Source organism: Ixodes scapularis, unplaced genomic scaffold (assembly GCF_016920785.2).
Source record: "Ixodes scapularis isolate PalLabHiFi unplaced genomic scaffold, ASM1692078v2 PGA_scaffold11__112_contigs__length_91849675, whole genome shotgun sequence".
NCBI lineage: Eukaryota > Metazoa > Arthropoda > Arachnida > Ixodida > Ixodidae > Ixodes > Ixodes scapularis.
Genome location: NW_024609837.1, coordinates 65,798,648 through 65,815,446, shown reverse-complemented (window position 1 = coordinate 65,815,446; position 16,799 = coordinate 65,798,648). Strand labels below are relative to the sequence as shown.

General features: G+C 46.7%; 1 protein-coding gene across 1 annotated transcript in view; it reads right to left on the bottom strand.

Annotated features, from left to right (window-relative positions):
• Positions 1–5,875: 5,875 nt before the first annotated feature.
• The window catches only part of LOC8023746 (steroid receptor seven-up, isoforms B/C), a 172,153-nt gene continuing 161,229 nt past the window's right edge, over positions 5,876–16,799 (bottom strand). Inside the window, exon 4 of the mRNA XM_040503015.2 lies at positions 5,876–10,763. Within this exon, the coding sequence (XP_040358949.1) occupies positions 10,489–10,763 (275 nt within the window). The 3' untranslated portion in view covers positions 5,876–10,488. The remainder of the gene's footprint in view (positions 10,764–16,799) is intronic.

The window sequence follows — 16,799 nt, the reverse complement described above, 5'->3', positions numbered from 1 at the left end:
TTGTTGATATGGTAACGTTTTAACCAGTCCTACTTATCTCTATAACCGGGGAAAGGCTGAGGATTCGGTACATGCTCGGCCTTTAGTGCGAGCTTTCGGCCTTCGATAACACTTAGGCACACGCGCAGCTGAAATCCGACATAAGACAACGAGCGCCTAGCTAAAGGAGAGCTTCTGTTGCATTTTTAAGTTGTCACCGACTATAGCCTTCCCTAGAATCTCATAAACTCTCAACCAGGCCTGTCATCAGCAGGTCTTCTTTGGTAAAAACTAAATCAAAACTTCGCTTACCAAGACCTAACCGGGTGTGGAAGACTCCTGACATCGACCAGAATTGTGATTGTAGCGAACCTGTTCCTTCCCAGAATTTTTCATGTAGACTGCATGGCCCTTTAACATCTACAAGACATACATCTTTTAACAGATTTTATACCCTGTTATTCAAGACTGTTGCCAACACAACTAGTGTGCCGAAAACTAAACGAAACAAGCAAAACTCGAGGAGAGAGTAGAAAGACCAACTGAATCTGGAAGATTATCGTTTATTCTGTCCAGCTCGCTTGCACCTCTGTATTAATTGTATTAACATCGTAACCTTAAAAAATGCAGGCCGTTCACCCTCGCTGGTGTTAGACTGGTGGCAGCTGATAAAACCCGTTTGCTCAACTGACGTCTGGTTGGAGCCACCTACCAACTGCTAAGTTGGTAGAGCGCTCCACTGGAAATGGAGAGGTCCCTGGTTTGATGCCAGACGTTGTTTTTTTTTTTCACCGTAAGCCAGTCACCTAATTGTGTTTGGAAATTCGTTTGTCCTATGTCCCTCTTGTTCCGCCTTTCCTGAGATTATTATTGTTTATTCTGCCCAGCGCGCTTGCACCTTTGCATATTTTGCATTAACACTGTAATTGTTCATTTTTTCTTTTTTCAGACACTTATTTGCAGATTACGTAGATGTGTTTGTGCTGCGTCTTTCTAGTCTTTTTTTATCATGAATGCTGATTAAAACGTGCAGCTCACAAAGACAGGACAGAGGAAAGCGGACACAGAAGGGGATTATGTCCTCTCTCATGTACTCTGCCTTCGTGCGCTGCACTTTTTATTCACCATGACTTACCAACATGCCCAAGCATTCATCTTGAACTTTTCAGGAACTTAATAACCTAAGCAGGATTGTTGTCAACACATCTCGTTTAGCAAAAACTAAATAAAAGCAAGAGCTAGCAAGATTGAACGAACGTGGTAGATTCTTAACAGCGACGAGAATTGTGGTTGTGGCTAATCTGTTCCTTCCATACTTTTTTTGCTCTCTTTTATTACGCTTCAATAAGTACTCCCTCCCCCCCCTCCCCCCCCCCCCCCCTTGCTAGCATTTTAATAAATTTCATACTCTTTTAAGCCGGGCTGTCGTCAACACGCCCCCTTTGGCAAAAAAAAAGCAAACAACAACAATAATAACAACAGTATAAACAAGCGATTAGCAAGAACAGCTGAATTTGAGAGGTCACATTCAGCGGAGAGAATTGTGATTGGGGCTATTTCTTTCCAGGTTCTGGGGAGATGCCATAAGAATTCAATCAGTACTGCATCTTTGTAGTGCATTTATGAATAGCATAAATTACATAACATATCAAGATCACATCAGGTAAATCACAGGTCTTCATAGAAATTTTATGACGTGATAATCAGGACTCGATCATTCTCGCATTTGTTTATAAGTCATATACCAAATGAAGCGGTACTGCATTTTTCAAGTATATTGAGAAATCTCATGGCGTGTTAAGCAGGATTGCATGTAGCAGTTTTTTTTTTATAAATTACACGACGGGATAAGCAGTACTGCATCTTTACAATCATTTAAGAAATCTCATGACGTGCTGACCAGGAATGCACCTTTACGATATTTTGTTCTATGAGTCACATAACGGGTGAACCAGTACTGCATTTTCCAGCCTTTTTGGGAAGCTCATGCCGTGCTAACTAGGGCTACATCTTTCGTCTTTCTTTCAAAACATCACCATATGCTAATGAGGACTGCATTTTTGCAGTCTTTTAGCAATCTCCTGATTTCTTAACTAGGACTGCATCTTTCTAGTGCTTTTTAAAAATCTCACAACTGCGTGATATCTAAGACTGCATCTTTCTGGTTATTCCAGACTTAAAACTGCATCTTTTTAGTATCTTAGAAATCACATAACGGGCTAACGAGGACCGCATGTTTCTAGTCTTTTTTTTTTAGAAATCTCATATGACGGGTTAGCCAGGTCTTCATCTTTGCAGTCTTTCCAGAAACCCCCTACCATGGTAACCAAGACGGCCTATTCCTGGTCTTTTTGGAAACCACGTAAAGCTTTAACCAGGTCTTGCGAGTTTTATTTTGATGTGGGATGCGTATATTGGTAGAAACTGGTGGAGAGAAAAGTGCGCGTGGACGACCGTCGATGAGGACACCGAGGTCACGTTGGAATTAGCGGGTAAAGGCAAAAATGGCTGCATATGTCCATACTTACACTTCGAAAGCAAACGCCGAGCGCCGGTCACCGGCTTTTAGCACGTTCGAACAGTGTATTGTTAAGACCGGTTATAACGAAGTCAACGGGAACCGGAAATCATTTCGCTATATCCGATATTTCGTTATAACCAAGTTCGGTTATAACGAAGTGCAAAAGGGAATGGGAAATAGTGATCGGTTCGCTGTATCCGCTATTTCGTTATAACCGGTCTCGACAGAGAAAGGCAGCTGGTTTTACGTCTATCCATCATTCCAAACAGAATTCGGTGTTCTGACGTAGCGTGTTCTCCCCCTCTCTCTCTCTCTGCTTCTACCCATATAAAAGTTTTTTTTTTTCATTGTTGTTCCCGCTTTTCTATCAGCACACTAAAAAAAAGGTATATTCTCACACGCCTTGTCACATATACGACACGCCCAAACTTTAGTAGGACGTACAGCGCACTGACGCTGAACTGACGCTACCGAATTTCAAGAGCGGCTTGATAGCAGAGTTGTACAACTTATTGAAATAACTAATGTAAGTGTGACTGACTGCAAAAAAAAGGTTATCGGGGTTTTTTTTTACTCTACTGCAAAACCCCTGTTGTTGTTGTTTTTCTGTAGACTTTGATACGCACTTTAGCTGTTTAATACGTTACATTGCACCGTCATCAACCCTCTCGCAAACGTTAGGGCAGTCAGCTCGACCTCAGCGCGCTGTACGTCGAACGGAAGTTTTAGGGTGTTGCATATTTGACAAGGGCTGTAATGGCTACACCTTCTTTTTTTTTGGAGCGAGTCCTAGTCTCCCCCTATCAAACTAGTGTCTATAACAACATCCCAAATCACTGACCAACTACTATTTTAGAGAACAATGCTTACCTTTTCCAGGAATCGTTTAACTACAAATGCTCGATCCCTCAGAAACTATACCCTGTTCACCCTTGATCTGAGACTGCAGCCAAGGTTACAAACGCGAGCTATTAGCGCCGAGCAGAGCCGTGTATTGAGAGAGTTTGGTCAATGGGAGGCGCGGGCAGAGTCAGGGCGTGCGGCAGAGTCGGAAAGAGGGCTTGGCATGCTCTCTTGACCAACCAGAAGCCGAAAAGAATCCCCTAGCGGTGGTAGCGGCAAACAGTTCTGATCAAAAGTCTATGTTCGTATATGGTTTTAATAAACGCGTAAGAGTGAAGTGTAGTAACTCTTCGTGGTTGAAAATAGGGTGCACGTGTTGTTTTGATCATGATCAAGCAGAAAGATGTAAGAAACGAATGCACCACGCAACTCTGTTTTGCACGGACGTTCGGACGGCAGATTCCCGGCCCTGGGCGCTTGGCGTACGGATTATGTCGATCGTTCCGCTAGTCGCACTTTTTCACCATCATTTTGGATTAACGTGATTGAAACATCACGTGTACCATATTTTCAGCCATTGAGAGTTACTCCAATGCAGTTATCAGGTTTGTTTCTCGCGACCACCGCCAGGGTATTATTTCCGGCTTCTGGTTGGTCACATTTGAATTTCGGAAGACGCCCTGGAACACGCCCAGCCCGCTTTCGGCCAATGGCGCCTCCTCATTTGTCTCCTATACTTGCCAACGAATGGCCAAACTCTCTACATTTACGGCTCTGGCGGCGAGATGTTTCGGTGGCGCCCTCGTTCGGTTACCTTTTGTGACGTCATTACCTTGTGAACAACAAGGTCGAGGGTGTTTCTAAAGGGCATGGTGGAAGCCTGAAATCATAGCGCTTTAAAAGCAACACTGCCAACACCGTCATAATTGAAGTTCTCACATTCCTCTTATTTCCGTCGATGAGACATCCTTTCCTGACGTCATAGTCTGCATTCGGCCAATTGTGATGGGCCGACAACAGCGACGCTTTCAATCGCTCACGTCGTCAATAGCCTAGGCCACGCTCCTGGCTTTGAGGCGTGCATTTCTAGCGCGAGTGCTCGTTCTGCGGAAGAACGCTTCAAAGCAACCACCTCGAGCTCTCGTGCTTCTGGTATTGGTTACAGTCACAGCTTAACATAGCCTCCTCAGTACTCACAAAGCCTGGCAGTTCGACGACGGAGCCATAGAGTGTTCCGTCGCAGATTTGGAGCGCGAGGATCTGGTAGCAGAGAACATTTCTCGGGGAAGCTGGTATTGAGCGCACAGCTTTTGCAGTGGCGAGGACCCGAAACATGGTTTCAAACCCGACGAGTAAAGGAGCGGTAGAACGAGGAACGCGAGGAGCGCGAGCGGACATTTCATATCGCTCGGGAAAAGTGTGTTTCGGCGTCTCGCCGCAGCGGGGCGCCCGTCACGTGGATCTCCTTTCATCCGTTGTCTGCCGCTCTACCTTTTCACTTTCGGCGGCCGCGTCTCGTGGCGATCTGCCAAGCTTTGTCAGTATAAGAGGCGGCTATGGTAGTTGAGAATACTGTCGGTGCCACAGGGAAATAAGGCCGTCAGAGCTGGAACTTCCTTTCCAGAGCAACAAAGAACAATAGATCATTTTTTTGAGCTACTGGAACGTCAAGACACTCACCAAACTGTTGAAATTTACGAGATGTATAGACATTTATGTTATTTCTTTAATGTTCATTTACGTATCATTGTGGTAGCATACTCTGATATCGTGCAGGCGTTCAGTTTTTTATGCCTTTCTAAAAGTGTCGAATCTAGCTCCCGGTAAACACTCCAGTAATCTGTCATACTTGTCATATTAAGACACAATAGAACGATATTGGACTCTTAAAAAGGTCCTTCTTTTATATAAAATTTCCATCAATGACATCTTTGGATATATTTCAACCGCTTGTTTTCAAGAAACCACTCGCTTTTTTTTCGGTCAATCCTCTTTAAAGGGATACTGAACCAAGGAATTTAGTGTCCATAATAAGTGGCGCACGTTCTTTCCACGAGCCAGCAGCCGCCGGTGTGCGCGAGCACACGCAACAAAAATGACGTCAAAGGCCTCCATTCGCGATTAAGATGACAGTGAAATGTACGGGCTTCGGGCCAAAGGAGAATAAAGACAAGTTTTTCATCTACACAGTCGTCTTTGGTGTTAAAGGTAAGCGATTAATTGGTCTAACAAGCACGTAGCTTTCACTTGTGGAGATGAAAAGCCTGCCTTTATTCTCCTTTGGCCCGAACCCCTTGCATTTCACTGTCCTCTTAAGCGCGAATGGAGGTCTGTGACGTCATTTTCGTTGCGTGTGCTCGCGCACACCGGCGGCTGCTGGCTCGTCGAAAGAACGTGCGCCACTTATTATGAGCACTAAGTTCTTTGGTTCAGTATCCCTTTAAGCGGCACCCATTTAACACAAGGGTGCACGAGATGCTTTGAGATTGCGTTCGCGGGTTAATAAATAAGAAAATGACATCAAAACCGATGTTTCGAGGAAGAATTGCACTTTATTGTCATCAGCATCACTCTTTTATCGCAGAAACCTGATGGGTTGGTCGGATAGGATGTCTGTTTTGAGCAAAAAGGACAAACCAAAAACGGGAAGAAATAAAAAAAGACTCGCTTCTTATGTGTGGAATGTGATTAGCCAATCAAACGGCTATAAATTACGATAATTTAATACGCGCCGATGCGAGTGAGACACTTTCATTTTATTGAAGCATCAATTGTTTTTATCTGCTACTGTCTAGACAAAAATACCCGGGCGTATCCTTTCCTGTTAAGATTTCAGGGAGCCAGTCAGAGCGATCTGCAAATAGAGCCTGCCGAATGCTTCGTGCAGGATCTAAGATCCATTAATGCTCTTTTCTGCTTCATCCATTTGCCGAGTTCCAAATACTCTGATTGGCTCTTTGACTGCTCTACGCGAAAGTAGATACAGGGAGATATTTCCGATTAAGGCCTCAACAAGATTTGAAACGTTCTTCTTTCGGTACCGTTACTCCATTGAATAAACGGCAAACAGGCCAATTTGGCTACAGTCGTCTGCACGAGAAATTTCATTCTAAAATTTCAATAAAAAGAAGCCACGAACTTCATCTTGTCCACCCTCTGTTTTGGTTATTATCCTGGATCGGTAAGCGAGGTGTGCAGGATAGAATGCTTCGCGATAACAACCCTGTGTTTTGCCTTTAATCACTGACTTCGGTGAAGAGGTCTGCATGCAAATAGGTGTGATTTCACTATTTTGTTGTCTTCTTTTTGTAGTAACAAGGAACATGTGGGGGTGCAACTTTTAACTGATTTTTGTTCACCTTCCGGCGACGCGAAAGTATGACGGGTAAAGCATGTCACCCCATTTGACGAACAGTTGGCCAACTATCTCCCGAACAAAAACATTTCATCTGCGAACGGTGATACTTTGACAGTTCACAAGAGGATATGCAAAAGCCCTTCTTGCAGAAACATTTTTTCGTAACCTCTATGCTGCTTCAACGTAAATATTTTGTTTTGCCTGACATTTTTTGCAGACATTTGTTGGTAGTCTGTCCTACACCTGAGCATAATCAATTAGAGACAGAACTATGTGTTTTGAAACAAGCGGTGCTAATAAAGATTGCTCCAGTCGAAAAACAAATCCAATGTGATACTTTGCGACTTTGCTGAGCCGTTCTCAAATCCTTATACAGATAGAGGACGGAGAGTCAGCAGCATCACATATTCCCCTAGCGGCGTTAGCGGAAGATAAATTTGAGACAGATTTGATATTGTTCATACTGCACTTTTGCTACCTGAAGCTTCTTCGGACTCCAACGCCGCTGACGCTGATAACATATTGCAATTTTGCGTTGTCGTCTACCCATGTGGACGTTCCATGCAGCGTTTGGCAAAATGCGTGGCCAGTTTCAATTGTGCAAACACTGTCTCAAACTTAAGTCTGTGGACTGACTCCAGCGTCGGTGTTTCCACCCCCAAACCCCACCCAGCCACATTCAAACAATATATTTATAATTTTTTGTTTGCATTTTCGTGGCAGGGACGCCATACAACGTATTGTTTTACAAACGTCCGCGTACATAGTTGGCCAACTGTTTATCTAATGTGTATAAAACGCGAAATTTAAGAAATAATTACAAATTGCGGGTCAGAAAGCGCGGAAACGCCGCGCGCGCATGTGTAGTGACGTAATTTTTTTGTTTGTTTGTTTCCCAAACAGGGACGAACTGTGGCCCCCGGCAAACACAAATGTAAACATGAATTAAAACGGGGAGGAAACCGACACTTGTGACACCACAACGTGCACGACACTCACACATTCACGTACTTGTACACACATACGAATTCACCCTCTGTCGGGATGCTTTTTACAGCGCCCCGAAATTATGAGATTTCTTGTTTTTGTTCTTTTGGGCGTTGAGAATCTGGGTCCTCGTCTGTCGGTGGTGGCTCACGATTGGATCGTTTTTCAACGTCTATTACAATGCTCTAATGCTCTAGGGTGCTTTTAAGGTTTTGTCGCGGCAGTAAGAATATTACAGACACTAACAATCCGAGAACGAAAGAGAGGTCCTTCAATTACACAGCTGCTGGCGCGAGCTTTCTGCCTTCGATCATGCTTCGGCATCTCGTGACGCGTAGCCAGAGTACAATGGAAGGCAAAGAGCACGTGCTGAAGGCCGGGCATTTAATACCGTTCTGTTCTTTCGCGTCGGTGACTACAGAGGAAGCCCTACAAATGACCAATGTACTGAAGCTGCATGCGGCATTTTGTCTATTAACCAAGAATCTCTGTCGGCGACAATCAGGAAGCTTCAACCTACAATGAACGCAATGTTACCATATTTTTGTAGATGCTGAGCTCTGAGCGCAATAGAAACTATATTAGCCTGGAATTTGCGACTATTACCGAAACGTTTAAAAGCATTTTATGTGTTGATAGGGCGGCGGGAGCCCCGATGCGACAAACGAGTCCTTCTTAAGTTGACGGACGTTGCTTTAACTTAGCTCTTACCCGATGGTCGGGAGCCACCACCGGCATACGGCCAAGAGGTTTAGTCATGCTCTTTGCCAGCACTATGTTTTTTTCAGGTGTGTGTGCAATGTGATGATGGAGGTGTGATTTGGCAACGCAACGCCTCCCTGTCCGCTTTTCGCGGTGCTTGATGTCAGCGGCGATTATGAATTTTAAAATCCTAACGACCCTGTGCACGTTGAAAGAACTCGAATGAATCCATGTGACGTGCAAGCGAGGCCTAGCGGCGCGGTTGATATCCCCGAGATCGATCGCGCGAACATTTTGATTGCATCGTCGTATCGACCAGTATCAAGACGACCGTTCAATGTCCCTAACTTTGAGGGAGAGATTTTTATGACGACTTTTTCCTAAGCGAACGCGGACTAACTCAATGCGTTTCCTTTATAGAGGCTCATGCACGTAACCAGGCGCTTAAATTAAAAAAAAATTTCGACGCGCTACTCTTTGGAATCACCGAGAGACGCAAATGCTTGGTTTGCTGAGTGCGAAGCGTTCGTCGAGGAACGTCAGTCCGGCGTTGATCTAGATCTACAAGAAGTATTCTCTGGGAACTTTCCGATTCCAGGGTAGGGACTGTTTTGTAAACTCGGCAAACGGTTCCAAGTGAGGATGACCTGATGTCATTGTCGGTAAGTGACGTGTGCAGGGATTACCGTCAGTGAGAAGGGGTATGGAATGCATTTACCGAGTGACGTTATGTGCGGTCAATGTGACGAGGGTTGGACACTCTACTTGAAATTTGGCAATTGAACAGTGTGTCAAGCTAATTTGGCACCCACATTGTTTACAGTCCCTCCATACGTTCGCGCCATTTCCTATGGAATATTCGGTGTCCACATTAACAGCTGGATAAACTCTAAGGGAAATGTTTGTTTCAGTAATAGCGCTCTAGGAGTGTGTTCTGGGCGCCGTTTGTTTTGAGCGGCGCAATGGCAAAAGCGATGGTCCTGGAGTGAGTCACGTGTTTGATGAGAGAACAAGCGAAGTATCGTAGATAGAGTACTGTGGGGGGAAGAATATGGTTATGCGGATTCTGTACACTGAAAGTTCTTGAGAATATTCCACTCTGCCTGGGGCAGTTCCTTTGTCAGTCTCTAGCATATTTACAAAATAGGTCCACGCACTGGCACACATTCTGTTCACTGTGGCTTGTGTAGACTTTGCCCGCAGCGTTCTGTCGTGTCGAAGCCGTCTTTGCACGCCGCTTTCTTCCTTTGTAGGGCGCGCGGTCGCATCGCCCTTCGGTGACGTTCGCTGCTGGTGGCTAGGATTGGCTCCTGGACCAATTCTAGCGGTTCTTAAGGTCTGCGCTGATATCACCGGTGGAAACGGGGAGGTCTGGAAGGTCTCTCGAACGTAATTTCTCTCCAGAAGAGCTTGCCGTCCGTTTACGTGCGTTCTTGATGTCAAGGTCACTCAGCTGGAACGTTAGTAGCCACTGATGACAAATGCACTCAGGCGTAGGACCGTCATCAGTCCCGCGTGGGTGAGGCTAGATGGACAGAAGCAAACTCCGTTGTTAAGGTCGAGCTTGCTTCAGTCGTCGGAGACTTGATTCGAGCCAGCCGCTTATCGTTGCGCATTGACCGATCTCAGCAAAGATTCATCTCTTGCGGAAGAGTCAGCAGCGCCAGCTCTTTCTCAAAGACCTCGCAGCATTCCGCGTGTCCCTGTCTCGAGGAATGCGTTCGCACGTGGATGTCTTCACAAACGGCGGTGGCAGCAGCACCTTCTCGAATCCCGTCAGCATCTTCCCAAGAACCGGGTTGGACAAGTCGGCGGTGGTGGCCGTCCTCGCACCCGAGCCTTCCAGAACCTCTCCCGTCGAACGCTTCAGCCAGACGAGCTTGGCCCCCTCGTGTTCCCTTCATCCGAATACGAGTCACAGCTGCTTCCCGTTCCTCCGGAATGGGTCCTGCTGGGCGGCCAGAACGTCGGCGGCCGTCTCGGCCGCCAGGGGGCTGGTGGCCGTCGGTCCGGTGCCAAGGGGCTGCCAGAGCGGCGCCGCGGTGGGCAGAAGAGAGGATGCCCAGGGGTCCAGCGTGGCGTGGACCCCCGACGGAGGTCACTGGAGCGGCATGTAGGGCCAGTTGAAGGAGCTCCCGGACAGCAGCATGTCCCGGATGAGAGTCTCGATGGGCGTTTTCCCCACCAGGCGGACGAAGAAGAGCTGCTCGATGACCTGCGAGCTGACCGTGCGGAGGCTGGGAAGCCGCAGCAGGAGCTTGCCGAACCGCGTCGGCTGGTTCGGGTACTGGGTCCGGCAATACTCTTCCAGCGCGCACTGGGATTTCTCCTGGAGGCTCTCGATGTGCGCCACGTCCGAGAGGCCACAGGCGTCTGCGAGGAACAAAACAGGCGAGACGAGAGGTTAGCAACATTGCTCTGCGATGGACCCTTGACTTGGGCTAGGTGGCGTAAGCTACCGCCCGGTACAAAGAGTATATAGCCATTAACATCCATGCATCCATCAATCCTGTGATCTCGCGATCAAAGCAATAAAGCGACTGATAAATTCCGATGTATATTCTTCAAAAAAAAAAATGCTGCGTTCAGACGATGGCCACCTTCTCAAATCTGAATACAAAAAGCGGTTCACTTTTTCCTTTTATCTGAAAGCAGGTTTCTGCCTCATGTCATTTCATCACGAAAATATACTATTTGGGAACTCAGCTCAACAGATAGTCAGTTCTATATCTGCTCCTACGTTGTCTGCCTTTTGGTTATTCGAAAATGTTATGCTGCTAGTCTAGCTGCGAGAAGTATAGGCATACAGAAAACAACAGATCATAAATGTATCCGCGTGTGTACAAACAAGATTAGAGGCAAGGAGCACACTCAGAACCCAAGAGCGAACGCATATTTGAGCATCAAAATGTTATTTGGGTCTAGTCATAGGTTCGAACCGTCCATTCATACACAGACTAGAATTTTTATTTTTAAGTGCACTGATACCTCTCATCTACTGAACTTTCTTGTGTTCAGATAACTGTTCTCTGATGTACACTTAGCGGCATTTGAACAGACAGGAAAGCATTTCAACGCACGAAATATACTTATAACGCGTTCTACTGAAGCCTAACCTCCATCAAGAAGCTCATTCGAGTACATGTCCTACATTACGCTTGGTTCCCGAACAAGTCTGGAGCGCGTGGAATCAAACATTGCTATTACCAACGAAGCCACGTTTCCCACAGCGTCCAGCAGCGGTGGATTAACTGCCTTTGTTCGGAAACAATCGTTAACCAAAGGACGCAACAAAAAAAAGTAGGCTTAGGTCCGCTGATTCCACGTAGCGGGCTTCCAAAAATGGCTACACTGAACTGCAACAAAAAGGGGACTGAATACGAAACTCAGTCAGATCGATGATTGTAATAGCGTGGACAGCCCGTCCGCCGGATAAATAAAGGTTTCGCGAAAAACGCCGTGCCCACATAACACAGCCAGCCCACAATCGAAACCATTAGAGAGCCGATTGTGATGACCGTAAGTCGCTGACCCGTCCTGCTTTCTTTCTTTCTTCGACATCGGGAAGCCACTAGTTATGAAGGAACGGGCCACGAGTACAAAAGCCGGAACGCGCGCAGACTCGCGCATAGTGTTACCGAATGTGTGTCGCGTGCGAGCCCCCTCCTCTTAAAGCTCGATTGCCGTGTCTAATTGATCACGACGTGAGGTTCGCTCGCTCGACGAAGAACGCAAGCGCACAGCAACGGCGGACTGGTTGGTCTATACGATGCGGATATATTCCAGTTGTCCATGCGCGTGTTCCTGTCTCCAGGATTAGAGAGAAGAATGTCTTCTCGGCGTTGGTCGGCAGGCAGGCAAGCAGGCAGTCTACACGCGAGGACGACGCGGTTTGCATTTCCTCCCGCTAGGTGGCGCTGTTTCTATTTCGGGCACCTCCCAGCTTCTTTTCCGCGTCACCTTTGTTGACCTCTCGGGGCATACCGTACGTCGTCCGACGAGGGTTAAACGGCTTGAGACCTTCGAGGGTCGTTAAGAATCTCTCTTCGATGTTTTGTTTTGCTTTTTCTTGGGCTTTTCGCCTCTTTACGATTAATATTGCAGGTACGCGAAGGAGGCAAAGAAAACGACGCGGTTCTCTTGTTTTAGCTGAGAGACCATCATCAATGGGCCAAAATCATGCTTTGTTTTTTTTAGAGGAACTTATCGCTCGTGCCTGCGGGCATCTGTATAGTTTGATGTTAGATTTACTTAGGAGTTGTACTGAGGATTGTTACGGGGCCGGGACGTTTTATGATCGGGGGCACGCTCGCGCGCGGGACATCTGCACGGCTTTTACGGTTAAGCGGTTAGGTCCACGCGTTCGCGATCGGTGCCTTGGTTCCTGCGTGGGCCAGAGCGAAAACACCCAAGCCTACACACTGAAAGACTAACAAAACAAAGAGGATGGGAATTGTGGCACAAAGGAATGTGAAAGTGGTGGAGATGGCGGCTTGGCTGGCCTTCCCGTAAGAGGTGAAGTCGTGACGCACCGACGCAGATGTTTAGGTCCCTTACATTGATTGCGAGAGCGGTAAGTTGAGAATTAATGACGCTGCGAAAGTCTTCCCCGGGCAGCTCGTCCGGCCCCCCCTTCGGAACTGTGCCGCTACGCTCGCCTCTCGCGCGGCACGGCTGCGCTGAACGTTATCGCGAAGCTTCTAAAGTCCATGAAGACTCCCCTTTACTTCGAGCCGAGGCCCATACTCTTTTTCACCTTAAAGGCCTGTTCACACATGCAGCTGAGCGCTACAAGCATAGCGCTGACCTCGCGCTAAGCGCGTCCTCACGGGAGCGTTCACCAGCTTTTTATCGCACCGTCAAATCTGTTGCTCATGGCAGACGCTAAGTAGCAGACGACACGTGAGCAGCGCTACATCAGCGCTTCGCTGCATGTGAGAACCGGCCTTAAAGGGAAGCTGGAACACTTTTTTAAAACAAAATGAGATAGAGGTTGATTATAGCGTAGTTTTATCCCATGAATGTGAATATCACGTTCGTTTTCTCCAAAGATGTAACTAAACGCGAGAAAGCACGAAAAATCTCCGAGCAGCAGTGACGTCATCAGAGGATTTCTCGGCCGCCAAGCGCCAGTCGCTCGAGGGCCGCGCGTGCGATCGCAAGCTTGCCAGGTATATTCCTCCACAGTGGCACGCACCAATCGTGACGTCGTTTTCTGCCGCTCTTAAAAATAGCGAGAGTGCGCGTGCATAGCTTCGATAGGCGCTGAAGATGTGCGAGAGCGGAGATTCGGAAAAAAATCTTTTTGTGACGCCAGGCTCCGGGAAGGAGGGCCTTCAGCGGTACTTTGAACATGATTTTCTGCAGGCTCCTAGCACCAAATTAAGAATATAAAGTCGATATTCGAGATCCTGGAGGTCAAATGAAGACAAATTAAGTGTTTCCTCGAATTAAAACAACCGCTTCATCTTCCCTTTAAATCCGGATGAGGCGACGAGAGCTTATGGGACCAATCAAACAGCATCAAAAGTGCAGCGTCATGGTTAATACGTGGATGCGGGCCAGCTGGTGAAGAACTGAGATTTGTTAGCCCTAGAGCTAGGAAACAAAAAAACGACAGCACGTCTGTCTTGTCCCTCTGTTTGCCTACCCTAGTGAAAAATCTTAAATGTATAAGAAATGTCTTGGTCCAATAAACGCGTAGGATCAAATAAGAGTAAGCAACAACCTTATGAGAACATATAAGGCCGATATAAGATTCTATAAAAAGTTATAACAAACTGATAGAAAATTTCTTATAACTTCTTATATAATCCAATTTTGTCTTGCATGCTCTTATAAGGTTCTTGTACGCTCTTATGTGATCTTATTTTATCATATGCGTTTATTGGACCAAGAAATTTATTATACATATAAGATGTTCTACTAGGGTACTCTTTAAGGTCATAAAATGTGACACCATGGTGTTCATCATGTTTCTGTGCGCGTCTTATCGTCGCTAGACCAATATAGTGTTGAGAATTCCCTGTCACTTGTGCTTTTAGTAGGTATTCGAACACATGCAACCATGGTTGCATGTATTCGTGCCTCGGACTGCTGCCTGACTTCGATAAAACGAAGTAGAGTAGTACTACAAATGCCTTATATCGGAGGCCCCCAAGGCTGGTTCCCACATTTGCGTTCAAGTCCGATGAACTGCCTTGACGCCTCTTGTAGCCGCTTATAAGGAAAGAATACACGGGCAAACTGGCACCAGTTATTAAGCAGGTTTGAAGGCTGCGTATAACCAGACAGAGGGCTTTGGCAGTATTTTCGAAATCAAGTTTACGCAGTAGATACGATGAACGGTCGCGTGTAGAATCGTCAGCATTATTTCAGTCACACGGTGGGAGAAAGATGCTAAAAATAAACGGAAAGCGTTCGAAGGCCACATCAATAGATGGCGCCCGTGTGTTTCTGTCATCGCAAGCGTTTACGAGGGCTTATATTTTTCAGCCTCGCCATTGGCCGGGCTTTCCCCCCCTCAAATGCAGCGATTGGGTTTCCGAGTGTTTTGCGGGAAAGTAAACGTCTGAGAATGCACAAATATTTGATTACGAAGGCGGCCTTGTGCGTATTAAAGTCACTGAATAAGCTGTGCTTCAGAGTAACGACACTTAACCGTTGTGGTGCTTAAAATCGTGGTTGCCAGTTATCTGAAGCTTTATCTAAAATCCCTAGAAACGCTTTTTCGTCCTCACCAATGCTTAAAACAGTTCGCGACAGAGCAAAGCAATATTACATGAGCTTCCTAAGACCGAATCTAATGCTGAGAAGGTCGCACTTTTGAATCATGACGATCGGTAGTTGCGTCTGCTTTGTACTAAGCCCCCCATGATGGCGGCGACTACAACCCTATCGGGGAAGAAAGTGCCCATACTCTAAGCGTATCTCATTCAGTGGGTATATAGTCACCTAAAACAACCTACTGTAAACAATTCTCTGACGTACTCCGCAAGCGCACGCTTTGGATTTAATAGAGTAATGTCATATCTAGCTTCAGCAGTGTCAGGTTAACCGACTGCCATTGATACTTTTTTTTCTTTTTACATTGTGAAAGTCGTGAATGACGTAGCGCTATTCGATCGAAACTACAATTCGGACACGACTAATCAGGAAACCTTTAATTCATAAGACAAGTTGCGTCCTAAAATATAATAATAGAAAAACGCGTCACGTCCCCTAAGTCCAAACGCTCACCGAAAATCTCTTCCGCTTTCAGGAACCCAGTGTGGTACGCAGTAATTTTCACCCCGCGGGCGCGTTGCTGGGATCGGGGGGGGGGACGGGGGGGGGGGGGGGGGGGGGGGACGCGAGCGAGACGCCCTCTCCCGTCCGATTAATTAATTAGGCTCCGTTCCGTTAATTTTTACGACGCAGAACAATTAACAACAAGGAGGCGACGACGGCGACACGCATTTCTGTTCTCGAGGAAAAGCGGAGGGGCTGGGATTTTGGGTTCGCAGCGGGACACGAAGTCAGCTCCGTCGAGAGTGGAGAAGACGAGGAGGAACAAAGGAGGCCTTCATGCGATTATGGTGAGCGGACGAAGTGCGATGCTGCCCGCCGCTCCAGACTCAATGTCAACAAACAGGGCGAGCTGCGGAGAGGTCGGGGAAAGGCTTATCGCATCGGCAGTTCCCGACGTTAAAAAGCAACGCACTCCAAAGTATAGCAGTTTCGCACTCTTATGAAACACTTCACCTAGTATAGTCAAAGTATATATGAAATGCAAAGTATTTATGAGGCAAGCCTCGAAGATTTTTTGTGCCCATCGCATGTAGCCTCGATTACGCCACAGTGTCCTTTGACGTCACAGTTCCGCATAAAACTATGACGTCCGTGATTTCATGAAATCGGGAAAATATGACGTCACGCGAAACCGTGTTGACCGGCACCCAGACATCAGGTGACGTTACAGGTGACGCGTAACAATGGCACGGCTTTATTATATACACAGAATCCCCCAATGGGGCACACTGAGTGAGGGACATTAATGTGCCCCAAAAAGAGCGTGAAGAGGCCCTAGAAATGCTATGCATTAGAACGTCGTTCATAAATGCCTCAAAGAGCCTCTCTTTATTTCTGAAAGGTAGGTTAAAGGTACACCATTAGTAATCACATTTTAGTTGACATAATCAATCGACGCGCGGAGCGCACCGCTAGAGTGTAAGGCATACTAAAAGTTTACATTAGATATCAAAAGTAGGCTAAAATTGTGCTTTATGAAAAGAGTATGCCCCACCCTGCCCTAATTAGTGACCCATTGCTCGGAGACCTACTCGGCCTTTTTCTTCGGGAGTGCCTAGGGCTATGGCCGTTCGGAAGCGGTATTATTTGCCTTGTTTTTCGCCGGTGTTGTATTTCTCT